Source organism: Silurus aristotelis (genome assembly GCF_946808225.1).
Source record: "Silurus aristotelis genome assembly, chromosome: 19".
NCBI classification, from domain to species: Eukaryota; Metazoa; Chordata; class Actinopteri; order Siluriformes; family Siluridae; genus Silurus; species Silurus aristotelis.
The window spans coordinates 8,627,868-8,643,343 of record NC_139592.1 but is presented as its reverse complement, the minus strand read 5'-3'; the positions used below and the strand labels follow the sequence as shown (position 1 = coordinate 8,643,343).

Below are 15,476 nucleotides of genomic sequence, written 5' to 3'. Positions count from 1 at the left end.
ACTCTAGATCCACTGTCACCCTGACCAGAATTAAGTATATAAAATTCAAGTCAAATATAAATCAGTTCTTTTAGTATTCATTGCCAGTGACCTTGAGCTGAAACACTTCAGAGAAGTTTTCTTGACATTTTGATATATTGCTTAAAAAAATTTGATTTGGCCTGGAGTGCTCGCATTCACTCAATTGTTCATCTCATAAAAATGACTTTCTTACGTTCACTTGGGGCTATCCTATTCCAGATCAGCTCACATCTCTGGCCCACAGGCATGAACGAGACGAGGTCTGAGGTAAACTGAATAGCTTTATTGTGACAGCAGTACCAAGAACTTCAGACTTCGTCCCGCTGAGATTTGCAACTGTTCTAAATGAGAGCGGTGACAGCTGCAGAATAAGAGCTCAGCACAATAAGATAAGAAGATCTACTGCAGAAGCTCAGGAATGCATGTGTAATAAAAGTATTTATTATGTCTCATAAAGCATTTTTATTTATTTCTTTTCAACAATATTACAAAGCAGTTGAGAAACAAGGCATGTTTGTGGCTTTGTTTGGTAAAGGCACGCACATGCATTTTTGCAAGAATTTACTGGTCTATTGCTGCATCTGATTTCAATCTATACATTTAATTACATTTAGATGAAAAGCATATCTGTACAAGACACTGCATGCAAGCCTATGCAAGCCTATTTCTGTTGGGCAGAAACTGTACATGGCAGATCAGAACAGAATAATCTTGTTTAAATGCAATATTTTTTAATGCTGACTGCATATTTTATGCACCAGTGCTGGAGCACTGCTTGCTCTCACACTTCTGAATGTTTACCTGCTTTAACAGTCCCATTTAAGGTAAGATAATTTAGTGAGCATTGGAATTTGGTGTGTTAGAGCAGGAAAACAAAAAATGTGCAGTACAGATGTTACTCCAGGACATGCAGTGAACCGCTGCATGCCTTTGCTTTTTGACTTCAGCTTCTGCGCTTCTTCGGTATAAGAGGTGGAGGTGTGTGATTAGGAAAGGCTATTGTCTTTTCAGGCTGAAAGACATAAAGCATTACATGTAAATCAGAAATAAAATGTAGCAAATTCAATAATTGTATTTATTTGTTTGTTTTTTGTTTTTCTTGTTTTTTTTACCTGTTGCAGTTGGAAAATCCAACTCTGGTAGTCTTCTGGGTAAATGCATGAAACCAATAGAGCTTCCATAAAGTCTCCTTTAAAATAAAAAAAAGCTAATAAAATACAACATACTGACTGATTGAACCAAAATAAATATAAAATGTTTGGAGAAAGAATGAAAAATGTTTACATATCCATGCAATAGCAGGTAATCATTTGATCATAATTGTTTTATAATAAAAAAGTAGCTGTTTAAGCTAAGTTTGATTAATTAAAAGAAGTCTTTAAAAACCGTCTTTGTTGTTTTTTTTTTAAGTTAAACTCACTTGGTAAGCTACCAAGCTACACCAGCATTGTGTGCTTCTGACCTACCAGCAGTACAGTGAGCTGAAAGTTAACTGGCATGACGATCAGTGGAAAAATGTCATAGTGACGTCAACAAAAACACGACCTCACAATACACAAAAGCAAAGTCGTTGTAGCGTAGATTGTATATGATGGTCCTAGAAGGCTTAGGTGGATGTCAAATTTGCTTGTATTTAGGTTCTTTGACATATCAGCTTCAGATACAGTTATACAAATATTTATTAATCCAACAACAATTATCTCATGACCAAAAATGTAAAGGGTGTGTTGCAGAATTGACCTTTTAATAGATACCTTTGCTTTGGTAGAAATCATGTATTTCTATAAACAGAGCCCTTCAGTGTTACTCACATTTCTACTAAATACTTACAATATTTTATTGTGTCTCCATCTTTAAATGTCTAAATGTGTTCCAACAACACTAGTAACCTGTAATTTCAAATTCGAGTCTCCCGTGCCGGGCTGATCGCTCCAGAGCTCTGATACTCTTCCGTGGTAGACGTCCCTGTAGTGAGAAGTCGCCAGTATTCAGTATATCTTTGGACAACTATAAGCTGACCACATTGACCAAAATGTGTAATGGTTCAAAGAAAGTCTCTCAGTGGTCACTGTGGCTGAGGTCTGAAAATCATTCAAACTTTATTTCCCTGTTCTATATATATATACACACACACACACACACACACAAACACACACACACACACACACACACACACACACACACATATGTATATATATATATATATATATATATATATATATATATATATATATATATATATATATATATATATATATATATATATATATACATATAAAAAAATTAAATAAAATTGTGTTGACAAAGTTTTTGTATTTAGATATTGTCCTACTTTTAAACATATCAATGGGTTTTCCCAGGCAGCTACACAAACAATAAAGGAACCTAATTTAGTATGTACCACAATTTAGTAAATGTCATGGTTGAGAAAAATTATACCTCAGAGTTTCTCACCTCATATTTAACCCAAAGCCGCTGGCTGTCAACAGACAGGATAAGGAGGTCCATAGGAAAGAGCACAAGGAGACGCTCCTGAGGTCCCTGCAAAAGGCAAACCCACACTTTGACATAGATCTATGAAAGAAGCCATTTGTATTTCTTCGAATTTCTCACACTTACCAGTCTCTGTGTATTGCTTATGTGGACTAGTGAGAGGTAGCCAGGTTGGCCCATGTGCTGAATAGGGGAGCCCTCCCACTGCAATATGGGAGACTTCAGCAGGTACCTCTTCAACTCCTCCCTCTTCCAGCTCTCATCACAGGGTAACTGTAAGACAGTGAAAAAAACCCACAGCTTTATTTACTGTTTATTTCAGCTTTCCATATAAAAAAAACAAAAAACCTGTTGATGCAGTTTTTAAGTGTGGTTTTTGTCCACATGATGGCGTATAAGAGCTCATTTTCTACAACATGTAGAGGTCAGCAGTAATTTCTACGTAAGTCTAATGTGTTCCATGACATCTTATTAATAACCTAATTCACATTTATTAAGTTTTTCTGTGAATACGTTTACATTAGCATTAACCAAGCATGCAGTGGAATGAGAGACTGTTAACACTATCTAATTTATCGTTTGCATTTGTATCTAAAATATAACCATCAATATAAAGGATAGATATTTACCCAGATTGATATATTAAACCAAATAATTTAAATATCTGCCCTCCATTTTTATTCTATTATATATGGCACAAATAATAAGTAAAAGCATGTGACAAATGAATCAACGTTAGTGATTTATGCATTGGAAAGATTTAAACACTTCAAGATCACAGCACATTTACAGCATTTGGCAGATGTCTTTATCCAGAGCAACATACAATTAAGAGTTAAAAGGTTTTGCATAAGGGTGGTGCTTTGTTGGTGCTAGGATTTGCACTTGTGACCCTCCAATTTTTTTCTGTTTTTAATTTTTCACTGGTTGGCTTTTATGTTTTTTTACACATTGATTAAAGTATGCCACAGTAACAATGGATTTAAACATTTGTAACAACTTGCTTACATATAAACCTAATCATTTAATGTGAAATAAACAAGTTTATTAGATACTATTCCTAGTGAGGAGAGTGTGTTGAGAAGATGGACGTAATATTTTGAGCAGCTGATGAATGAGGAAAATGAGAGAGAGAGAAGGTTGGATTGTGTGGAGATGGTGACTCAGGAAGTGGATAGGATTTGTGGTATTGTATGAGGTAGTCAGGTGTGTCAGTAAAGTATGTGAGGGTAGTGCAGGACATGTATGAGGACAGTGTGACAGCAGTGAAGTGTGCAGTAGGAACGACAAACTGGTTCAAGGGGGAGGTTGGACTGCATCAAGGATCGGCTCTGAGCCCTTTTCCTGTTTGCAGTGGTGATAGACAGGTTGACAGACAAGAAGGGGGGCATTGGAGTGGTTTGGTTGCAGGGAGAAGAGGTAGTGAAGGTGCAGGAGTTTAGGTACATGGTGTCAACAGTGCAAAGTAATGGAGAGTGGCAGGAGTGATTTGTGGTAGAAGGGTATCTGTTAAAGTGAAAGGAAAAGTTTATAGGACTGCGGTGAGACCTGCGATGTTGTATGGTTTAGAGACAGTGGCATTGAGTAAAAGACAGGAGGTGGAGCTGGAGGTAGCAGAGCTGAAGATGTTGAGGTTTTTGTTGGGAGTGACGAGGATGAACAGGATTAGAAATTAGTTTATTAGAGGGACAGCGCATATAGGACTTTTGGAGACAAGGTGAGGGAGGCGAGATTGAGAAGGTTTGGACATGTGCAAAGGAGGGACATGGGGTATATCGGTAGGAGACTGCTGAGGATGGAGCCACCAAGAAGGAGGAAAAGAGGAAGGCTAAAAAGGAGTTTTATATATTTGGTGACATGCAGGTAGTTGGTTTGAAAGAGGCAAATGTAGAGGACAGGGGGTATGGAGACTTATGATTTGCTGTGGCGACCCCTAATAGGAGAAGCCGAAAGAAGAAAAAGATTGCATACTATGCCCATATTACTTAATCTAAAAACTAAAACAATAGTGCACTACTGTTGTACTACCAATAGGCACATTTGAACTTCAATAAAAAAAATCTACCAAAGCACAATCTGGTCTGGTCAAGTTCTATATAATAACATGATATAATAAATTATATTTAATTATACAAAATGAAACAAAAAACATTAACATGTATTAAATAATAATAATGATAAAAAAAGGAAATAAAATATATATTGATACATTTTTTCATATAATAAAGAAGCTGGAAGTTAACTTGGTGACAATGTTTTACCAGTTTGACCAGCCCAGCCTGTGTTTTAGCTGCTACTAACTGGTTCAGCAGGTTTCTCTTACAACACAACGCGTATAAACAGTACACAACTGTATTTCCCTCCAAATGCTATAAAAAGTACAGCAATGAACCTCTCTATAAATGCTAGCATACAAAAAGGTTACCACTGTACATCATTTTGAGTGCTAACACATAAAATGTACACCGTACTTCTCTACAATGCTAGCTTAATGCTAGTTTAAAAGTAAACTGTACCTCTGTTCAAAAGCTAGCATCTCCCAAAATATACTTGGTTAACCCTAACTCTAACCCTAGAGATGGTAGTGTATTAAAAGCACATCTCCACAAAGCTCCACTAACCTTTTAGGATGAGTGGTTTAGGAACATCAAACAAACTTTTTAAGATTGAGGAAATTTCTTTGGTAAATTTCTTTAACTTTTTCCCAAATTTCATTTGATAGAGAAATAGCATGTAGCAGTTCACAAATCTGTGTTGTATAGTTCAGATGTAAATACTAAAGGGTTTTTGGTTAGATAGATAGATAGATAGATAGATAGATAGATAGATAGATAGATAGATAGATAGATAGATAGATAGATAGATAGATAGATAGATAGATAGATAGATAGATAGATAGATAGATAGATAGATAGATAGATAGATAGATATGTGTTTCTAACTGCTTTAGCATCACTTCTTGTATGCATATTATTATTAATGCATCTACTTTAAAGTCAGGAAGTAGAGAGTATAACACAATGGTTTTACAAGCTTTACTTCCTTTCCCAGTGCTGACATGTTTTTGTGCATGTATGTGGTGTACCAGGTAAGAGAGAGCACTGTGAGAAGGGCTGAGCTGCTGTTTAAGGGACTTGCATCTCCTGTCCTCTAACTTCTCAATCCAGATTCTATGCTCAGCAGCACTGGTACAGATAAAACTCTTAGAGTCCACCATGAGCCCTGTGCAGGATAACAAAGAACAAAAAAGTCAAATGATTACTCTCTAGCTTTAGATTCTTATTTGCTTTAGAAGGTGATGCATTTGACACAGGAAGACTTTACTAACCGCTGATCTCGAACATGTGTGGAACAAGGGGATCGTGCTGAGAAATCACTCTCACCTCAATTGCTGAAAGAGGAAGTATACCCTGCACACACAGTATGGTCAGACATCAGTTTAACTAGAATCATATAAACTGGGAACTTTCATTCACTCTATTCTCCCACTTTACTCAGTCATCTTTCATGTACTAGACCCAGGGCAGTATGCATTATATATAATTATAAATAATTTGTCATGTTTTTTGTAATATTGAACAAATTTTTTGCTAAGGTCAAGTCAAGTTAAGTCAAGTTTATTTGTATAGCGCTTTTCACAACAGACATTGTCTCAAAGCAGCTTTACATAAATCAACAGTTAAGGTGAATGGTGTGAATTTGTCCCTGACGAGCAAGCCGTGGCGACTAAGGTAACTATAATCAGAGCTAAACTTTATTTATATTATCACATTATTATGTATTATTGATATTACATATTTAAATAGGCATGTAAAATAAAGTATAAATAAATATTCCTCATGTAACATGATCAACAGGAAGTTGTGTTATCTGTACTTCATGGGAAGAAAATAGTGTAAGTGTTCTAAATGTTGGGTTTTTTGTTTCTTCAATATTTTGAAAAAAAAAAAAAAAAAAAAATCATGAACAAGTTAAAACCTTTAGTGATCTCTTTCTATTAGCATGGATGCTAATTAACCACATTTTGCTAATAATCTACTAATGAAAACTCAAACCTGCCACTTTCACACATTTAACAGTAAAATGCAGCCATTCTCAGCAAGAAAACCTTGTTAAATACAAGAGAGAGAAATGAAGTTAAATGCATGTTTATGTTGGTTTCTTGTTGAAAATGATAGTTTCATTTTAAGTGTTCCAAGAGTTAAACAGCACCCCAGTCATGAAATCACTCAGTTCCTGAATAGCACTGCAGTGTCCACATGTTGAACAGACTCATCAGTGAGCAAAAGCCTTACTCATCCGTATTCAGTGTGTGACACATCAAAGTCTAAAACCCAAACACATGATCAATAATGCCCTTTATTGCCCTTTATCATACCTTTCACAAGTTAGCTGGGAGGAAATGCCAGCAGGTAAGGAAATTATAAAATTAGATATTTGTTAATGTGAAACAGATGTTTATTTAACATTAATGGAACAATACTAGAATGCAAAGAAACTTTCAGGATTTAGTATAAACCTTTATCATTTAAAGTGACACCATAGATCTATTTTGTATTTTATTATTTTTTAGTGTAAACCATTATAATTTAATTATTGTATTATTTATTAATATATTTTGATTGGTATGATTTTTCACATATCCAGTTTTTCTAGGCTCCAGATCGACTTAAGTTCCATAGAAAAGTAGTGATATTTATATAAATATACACTTAAATGTACATAAAAATGATTAAATGTATCAAATAGAGTCATGTGAATGGTTGAACTGGTGGTACAGTCCTACATGATATTTCCTGAACTCATGATCTCCCTCTAGGTTTCAGAGTTAAGTTCTGCTTATGTGCATTTGTGCTAGAGACTGTTTGTCTTTAAATATCTGGAATAGGAAATTTGCAAAGGGTTTGTGTTGGTAACTATTTGTTACGTTTCTTTCTGATACTTCTGAATTTATTCATAATTTTGATTTTATTTTTTTTAACCTACTGTGAAATATATAAGGGATAATGCTAGGTGTGCTTTGCACCAGATGGTATTTTGCCTCCACGCTGTGCATTACAATCATGTAACACACAATTAGCTGTTGTTTATCCAGTTTATACTATGGTCACTTCCCAGTATTGAAGAGTTAAATCTTTAATGTTTGCAGTGCAAAACTGACTGATTCTGGCTAATTATTTTTGTTTTGAAATAAACACAGTATACAGGCTGGTCCCAGCCCTGAATAATACACAGGGATTAAAAAGTGTGATAAGATTCCATTTATTTGAATACATTTTAGATAGATAGATAGATAGATAGATAGATAGATAGATAGATAGATAGATAGATAGATAGATAGATAGATAGATAGAGAGAGAGAGAGAGAGAGAGAGAGAGAGAGAGAGAGAGAGAGAGAGAGAGAGAGAGATATTTTGCACATGTAAATTAAGTGTGATTAAACTAACTGAAGTACTCAGACAGAGCCTGGTATGATTACATATATTTGAAACTGTGCAAATCATATTGGTCTACAGGTCTTTCATCTCAGACTACTTTCTTAATGAATGTATAGAGAACAATATTGTTCTGGACTGGAGCAAAGTCATGACTTTTACATGCTGAGAAATCAAATACTATATTTGGAGGGTTTTTTAGAGCCTTTATGTGCAGACTGATTTGCTTCCAAATGTGTTGCCTTTAACAACCAAAATATAACTCTAAATATTACTATACCATTCTTTTACTATACAGGGACTGTTCCAAAGGCCAGACGATCCGATAGCTGTGAGAGAACTTCAGAGACATGCGGGGCAGGAAAATTAATCATTCCAATAGCTTTTTTCCAGCATAAGAAAGCATTATAGTGTGCAACCTAATACTGGCTTTAATGTGTGGTAGACCATGCCTTCCTGCATTGTTTGATTGAGGTAATTGCTTTTCATTGTTTATACCTCTTGATAGTTGTAAAAGAAGAGTGCAGCAATTTTTAAAGGGAGATTATTTGTGTAAAAATGGGGATAAATATAGCATTTAATAGCACACATTCTCCCACTGAATTTCTAGTTAAATTTGTTTCAGTGGAATCAATTCATTTTCAATTTGTCTAAATTGTGCTTTTACCAACAGACATTTTTTATTAAGGGGTTTTTAATGAATATTTGGATCCACAATGAGCAATTCATTAGTGATGGTGAAAAAGGAATGATTTTTAGAATTTTAGAATTTAGATTTTTTTTTAATTTAGAATGTACATTCTCCATGCCAATTCATCTTTACTTCGACTATTTTTTTAAACGTCTGTTGTCTTAAAAGAAATTGTTTGTAGAGGATGCTCGAGAGAGAGAGAGAGAGAGAGAGAGAGAGAGAGAGAGAGAGAGAGAGAGAGAGAGAGAGAGAGAGAGAGAGAGAGAGAGCGTGTAAGAACATATCATCGATTACTAAAGTCTGTAGCCACTTGTGTCTATTACACTTATGTTAAAATAAAAAAAAAAGGATAAACAGGAAGTTGTGCTAAATTTGGCCTGACACTGATGTTATTATTATGAACTAAATATGGTTGGATACCTTTTAATGTTGATAGAAGTACAGGATGTCAGAAAGCTAAAAGTGATTTCCAAGAACCTACCTCATAGATAAATTCACAAGTTGACTTGTCCAGGGCAAGAATTAATAAATGGAAAGAAAAAAGAACCAGATATCTTTCGCTCATAACCTGTGGAAAAGATAAGATCTGTTTTAGTCATGCACACACACAAACAGAAACACACACATGGTGACTCGTTTAGATGATGGAAATCATGAAGTGTATATATCAAACAAAATCTTTCTTATATGGAATATTTTTAGCACTTTACAGGTCCTGTGTTTGAATTTTGTTGCTAGTGATGACTGTCATATTACAGTGAGTAACTTTTTTAAATGGATGAACCAACAAAAACTACCTGGTTACCTTTGTGCAGCTGCTTTGTGTAAAAACTACTGAAGAGTAAATGATGTCTCCATATGCATGTGGCGCTCGTCCCTCCCAGTCTCGTATTGGATGAGTGTACAGCCTTTGGTGTAACTCCTCTGTAGTCTGGCCCCATAGTACAACCTTACAGGCAACAGATGTGACAAAATTATTACATTTATAATTATTATACCTGTAAGTTAGGAATAAAACATCATGGCTATGTAGTGTTATAAGGAAATACAAATGACAGCATGGTGTGATACAGCAAAGCAGATTAGCAGCATGTCTTTAAATTCTTTTTATTTCTTATATACTACAATATTCTTTTCATTAAGTGACATGTCATACTTTTTACTCAGTTACAGTGAGTAAGATACAACCCAAAAAAAGAAATTCCTGTTTTAAACTTATAGCTTCAGCTCTGTCTATAGCAAGACTTGACACAGAGACTCCTTGCAAACAAATGTCCTTTTACCAAAAGTTTCACAGTATCAACTTATTTAATATGAACAATCAGATTTTAAAGGTAAACAGCACTCTTGTTTATTACAAGTACAACCCCTTTAACTCTTAATAGTGTAAAGGTTTATTGTATCATCATCGGTGTATACTGAATATCAGTGTAACCTATCTATTGAAATTGCAGACCTACTTGTGAGTTTCTTTTCTCAGAAGACTCTTTTGCATAGATTGAATCTGAGGCCTTGAGGGATAAAAAGAGTAATTAGAACTGAAACACAAATGCAAACATACACATGTTTTCTTGTTGACCAATCAGAATTAATTAATTTCTAACCCATTTAGATACTTAAACAATATAAAATAATAAAATTATATATATATATATATATATATATATATATATATATATATATATATATATATATATATATATATATATATATATATACAGTATATATATACAAGGCTGGAAAGGGCTACGGGGAAATTGCCAAGCAGCTTGGTGAAAAAAGGTCCACTGTTGGAGCAATCATTAGAAAATGGAAGAAGCTAAACATGACTGTCAATCTCCCTCGGACTGGGGCTCCATGCAAGATCTCACCTCGTGGGGTCTCAATGATCCTAAGGAAGGTAAGAAATCAGCCCAAAACTACACGGGACAAGCTGGTCAATATCCTGAAAAGAGCTGGGACCACCGTTTCCAAGGTTACTGTTGGTAATACACTAAGACGTCATGGTTTGAAATCATGCATGGCACGCAAGGTTCCCCTGCTTAAACCAGCACATGTCCAGGCACGTCTTAAGTTTGCCAATGACCATTTGAGTGATCCAGAGGAGTCATGGGAGAAAGTCATGTGGTCAGATGAGACCAAAATAGAACTTTTGGGTCATAATTCCCTTAAATTTGTTTGGAGGAAGAAGAATGATGAGTACCATCCCAAAAACACCATCCCTACTGTGAAGCATGGGGGTGGTAGCATCATGCTTTGGTTGTGTTTTTCTGCACATGGGACAGGGCGACTGCACTGTATTAAGGGGAGGATGACCGGGGCCATGTATTGCGAGATTTTGGGGAAAACCTCCTTCCCTCAGTTAGAGCATTGAAGATGGGTCGAGGCTGGGTCTTCCAACATGACAATGACCCGAAGCACACAGCCAGGATAACCAAGGAGTGGCTCTGTAAGAAGCATATCAAGGTTCTGGTGTGGCCTAGCCAGTCTCCAGACCTAAACCCAATAGAGAATCTTTGGAGGGAGATCAAACTTCGTGTTTCTCAGCGACAGGCCAGAAACCTGACTGATCTAGAGAAGATCTGTGTGGAGGGGTGGGCCAAAATCCCTCCTGCAGTGTGTGCAAACCTGGTGAAAAACTACAGGAAACGTTTGACCTCTGTAATTGCAAACAAAGGCTACTGTACCAAATATTAACATTGACTTTCTCAGGTGTTCAACTGCAGCTGTATCATACAAATAAATAGTTAAAAAATCATACATTGTAATTTCTGGATGTTTTTTTTAGATTATGTCTCTCACAGTGGACATGCACCTACGATGACAATTTCAGACCCCTCCATGATTTCTAAGTGGGAGAACTTGCAAAATAGCAGGGTGTTCAAATACTTATTTTCCTCACTGTATATATATATATATATATATATTCATAAACACATACATACATACATACATACAGTCACACTTACAGAAAATTGCACACATGCTTGTGAGCGCCGTTTCTGAGCAAAAACTTTCGCACTGATCGTGTCAGGCCCCTTAAGGAAGATTAAAAAGAAAAATTTGTATAGTTTAAAGTTTATAAAAAATTTTTTGCCTTAAAAATTAAAGGAATGTTCATACCATCTCTTCTAAAGGATTCCTTGCAGGTGGAGAGCGTTGTGGTGGTTCATCTGTGTCATTCTTTAAAGAAACCTGCAGCCTGCTCTCTCCTAAAGTCCACAGCCTGAAAACATTATGCTAGTATTGTAGACCGTAAAGCTCTAGTTTGACCTGGCTTCCAACACCTACTAATTTCATAAATTTGATATGATATACAATATGAGATGATTTTGTCATTATAGCTGTTATTAACCACTGTAGAGTGCTTCTACATTCTTCTACAAGTCTTTGTTTCCTTCTTTGCCCCACTAGAAGGATCTTCTAGCATAAGCAGATTATTGTTAGAGGGCAATGAAGGTTAAACAGTTACCATGTGACCCCCACATGCTCGGTATATCTGCTTGTAAGCAATAATGTTAACCACTGCTCCTGTGATTCACTGGTCTAAGCTGTTCAGCAGACAATATTGAGGCAGACAATCTAATTTGTTTTTGTGTTGCCCTGGGCATCCTGTTGTGATGGGTGTGAGGGTTTTGCTGGTTGATCCCTATCACTCTTTGAGCACATGCATTGTGTAAGCTGCTGATTACATCCCAGTTTAATCCCTGCAGTTTGCTAATGAGAGGATTGATGCACTCAACCCTGTGTAAGGCACCAGACTGCTCACAAATGTTTCACTCTTTTAGTTTGTCACACTTTATTAGCGGTGCTTCATTTGTAGCAGATATGCCTCTCATTTGTTTGAAACATCCGGGTTTCTATCAGTGGTATAGCGGATGCTTTTCACACTGCTTATTTAGCAGATAGCAAAACGAATCATCATTTGCTAGCTTATTGTTATATCTGACCTGCAAATTGGCAAATGTTTCTGATTATCTTTACTGCATTATTTTGTTTAGTTTATTTTTATGTGAATTTTTTTTACATTAAAAAATTACATGAACGTACAATAAAAAACAATAAAGTATGCACTAGACACATGCAAACCAAACCTGCATGCAGAAAAGGAAAATTGAGCAAGGTAACCCAAACTATATGAACAATATACATTGCTAATTATTTTGAAACCAAGTAATTTGCACTCATTTTTATATAAGCAACCTCTGCCAAATTATTATGGACAAATTATTTCATAGTTGGAGCACAAACAGTAAAATTCCATAGATTTTTTTATGAGCATGTTTATCTCAATCAAACTTGGATGCTGGAATGATAGCTTCCCAATTACGTTTATTACATCACACCCAGATACAGAACTGCATTATGGATTCTTTGGGTATCCCCTTTAGTGAAATGCTTGAGAGCTTAATAAAATAGGAACATTAATTAGCTAATAAACCCTTCCCCTTAAATATTCTACATTTAAAAAAACTGTAAAAGTTAAATGAATTAATTATGTTTTCCATTTTGGGCTGAAAACATCAAAATATTGGTTCTTATCAGAGCAAAGTGAAATTACTAAGAGCATACCAGCAAAGTCAGACACATGTAACAAATTTTAATAATAAGAAAATAAATACAACAATAGTACTGATATCTAAAATAGCAGGTGTTCAAATCATTTTAGAAATGAGTAAAACTGGAAGTGTCAAATTTTCTTAATATAATTATTTTTTATTTTTTTATGTAGCCATCTTGCAGGATATTCAGATTTGTGCTGATAATAAGATGCAATGACTAGGAGGAACTTCAATCTAAAACAGTCTAGACAGATTTCACTATTTTAAAACCTCAATGGTTTTGGAGGGCACCAGAAAATAATATCCAAAGCAGGAAGTATAGTACAGTATGAAACACACTGACATATCTGTGTAAAAAAGTTGCTCTGATGGAATATTCATGCTCTTACCCTGCACCTTCAATCTCCAGAAGTTCAATCTCATCTGGACCCACATCATCGATTCCTTTGGTTATCGGGGTCACGCTGCAACATCCCATGTCTGCTGAGTCCTCTTTTTCTCCTTTTGTTTCTACTCCTCCACATACAGTGGCTTTTTCACTAAACTACACACCAACAGCCATCTGCCCTTGTGCCCCCAAAACCCCAACAACCTGTCTTGTACACGGATAAGTAAAAGCAGCCAAAGGGAAAGAAAGACGCTAACAGCTTTGGAGATAGGGATAAAAAAGATTTTGGAAAGGGCCTGGCTCAAAGATTTGTTTACATATAAAAAAAACAGGCAAAAAAAATTAGGTGAATTCTGATGAAAAGCGAGCAGACGTTTATGACAGAACCATGTGGTGTATGCTTTCTTCCTGTCAGTGTGTGCAGTGACGCAGCTGTGGCCAAGCCAACTTCCTCATCAAGTCATCTCCAGTTTCAGCATAAGCCATCTAGTAACCCTGTTCCACCTCTACTAATGTAACTGTTATTTAAATCCAGTGTGCAATGAGACTATACCTGTATGTACAACACTGCTCATGTATTACCCAGATAAAATGATTACAGGTTGTAGAGACTTCTCCGAGATATTTGTAGCCATAACAATACTGAACACATCTGTTAATGACGCGTTGTGTTAACTGTTGTGTGCATGACAGAATGTGTTGGTGCTACATTTTGTTATCAGTTAGCAGAAAAAGAAATTATGTTTGTAGTCCTTCTATAGATACAAGGTTTTTAATTTATTGCACTGTAATACTTATTACTTTCAACAACATTTACTGTTGCCACAGCACTGAAACTAAATTGTACTAAACCATTTGAACCTTTTACCCTACATTCACCCTAGCTTCTGACAAATAAACAAATTCTTTCCTCTTTACATGCACATTTCAGTGCCAGTGCCAGTGGATCAAATGATTCCTAACACTAGTCTTATGATGTGTGTGGTTTAACATTTCTTCAGTTCCTCCACGCATAAATTTACTTCCTACCTGCAATTACTTCCCCCTAACCGTTTAAAGTGGACAAAAAAACAAATTTAATCTTATTCTGTCGAAGAGAGATATTATTAAAAAAAATTAAGTGGTAGCGATAATCGTTGTTGGTTCTAGTAAGAATTCTTTAGATATTATGCTTCACTGGCTTTGCTAATCTGCCTAAAAACTACAAGCCTAGCACATAAAATGTAAATGAAAAAAAAACTTTTTTCACTTTGATAATTACGATATTTAATTTGCATTCAAATCAATATAACTGCTGTCAGTTTTCAGTGTAACTTTAAATCAAATCTGGACAATTCACATTCACAAGAAACATAAGATGTGATTAATGAGAGATAAACTCCCATCAGCTGTTTAAATCAAAGTACGATTACCTTACAATCTTGATGTGTATCTTTGTAGCTCAGCGCACCAACATTTCTGAGATCCATTTATTTATGTAGGCTTATTTCAGTTGTTTGGAAGGTCTTATACAGGCATGAACAGTACACGTTATTTATATGCATGTTACTGTATCATGTATCTTTATCCTGACGCCATCTTTTTCTGGGCATTAGTATGCTGTGCTTATCCAGCTTCAGTCATCAGCTTGCACTTGATGTGGGAATCATCATTCAGTACAACACAATCTAAAGGCATTTTGTGATATAGTCTCAAACTTTAATTTACATGGACACGAATTTCCCTCTTTTTTAATTTCACTCAGCACGACTGGCTCAGCATGGGCTCTGTAGCAATTGAGGCAGAGGATCATGGGTAATGCTAACAAAAATGCTAAAGGTAATGTTTTCCCCCATTTTTAGCAGAGAATAGGCAGCAAATATAGAGTTAGGTTTAGGGTTAGGGTT

General features: G+C 35.6%; 1 protein-coding gene across 2 annotated transcripts; it reads right to left on the bottom strand.

Annotated features, from left to right (window-relative positions):
* Positions 1–284: 284 nt before the first annotated feature.
* On the bottom strand, positions 285–14,671 carry LOC310741713 (rho guanine nucleotide exchange factor 6). Of its 2 annotated transcripts, none has more exons than XM_083569920.1 (13): positions 13,592–14,671; positions 11,764–11,866; positions 11,610–11,678; positions 10,101–10,151; positions 9,446–9,589; positions 9,122–9,208; positions 5,843–5,924; positions 5,600–5,736; positions 2,641–2,787; positions 2,476–2,562; positions 1,911–1,986; positions 1,134–1,210; positions 285–1,033 (listed from the first exon to the last, which is right to left on the bottom strand). In XM_083569920.1, the coding sequence occupies exons 1-13, from the start codon at positions 13,678–13,680 to the stop codon at positions 965–967; spliced, it is 1,218 nt and encodes a 405-aa protein (XP_083426046.1). In that variant the 5' UTR covers positions 13,681–14,671; the 3' UTR covers positions 285–964. The 2 variants fall into 2 exon arrangements, with proteins under 2 accessions (XP_083426046.1, XP_083426047.1); XM_083569921.1 differs by having other exon boundaries at positions 11,764–11,880; positions 13,592–14,669.
* Positions 14,672–15,476: the final 805 nt, after the last annotated feature.

Excerpts from the sequence above, each read along its gene's own strand:
- LOC310741713 (XM_083569920.1), bottom strand. The coding sequence starts at position 13,680 with ATGGGATGTTGCAGCGTGACCCCGATAACCAAAGGAATCGATGATGTG. Across the intron at positions 10,152-11,609 it reads AAGCATGTGTGCAATTTTCT|GCCTCAGATTCAATCTATGC; the intron begins GTAAGTGTGACT and ends TTATCCCTCAAG. Across the intron at positions 1,987-2,475 it reads GGCTTTGGGTTAAATATGAG|GGACGTCTACCACGGAAGAG; the intron begins GTGAGAAACTCT and ends TTCTCACTACAG.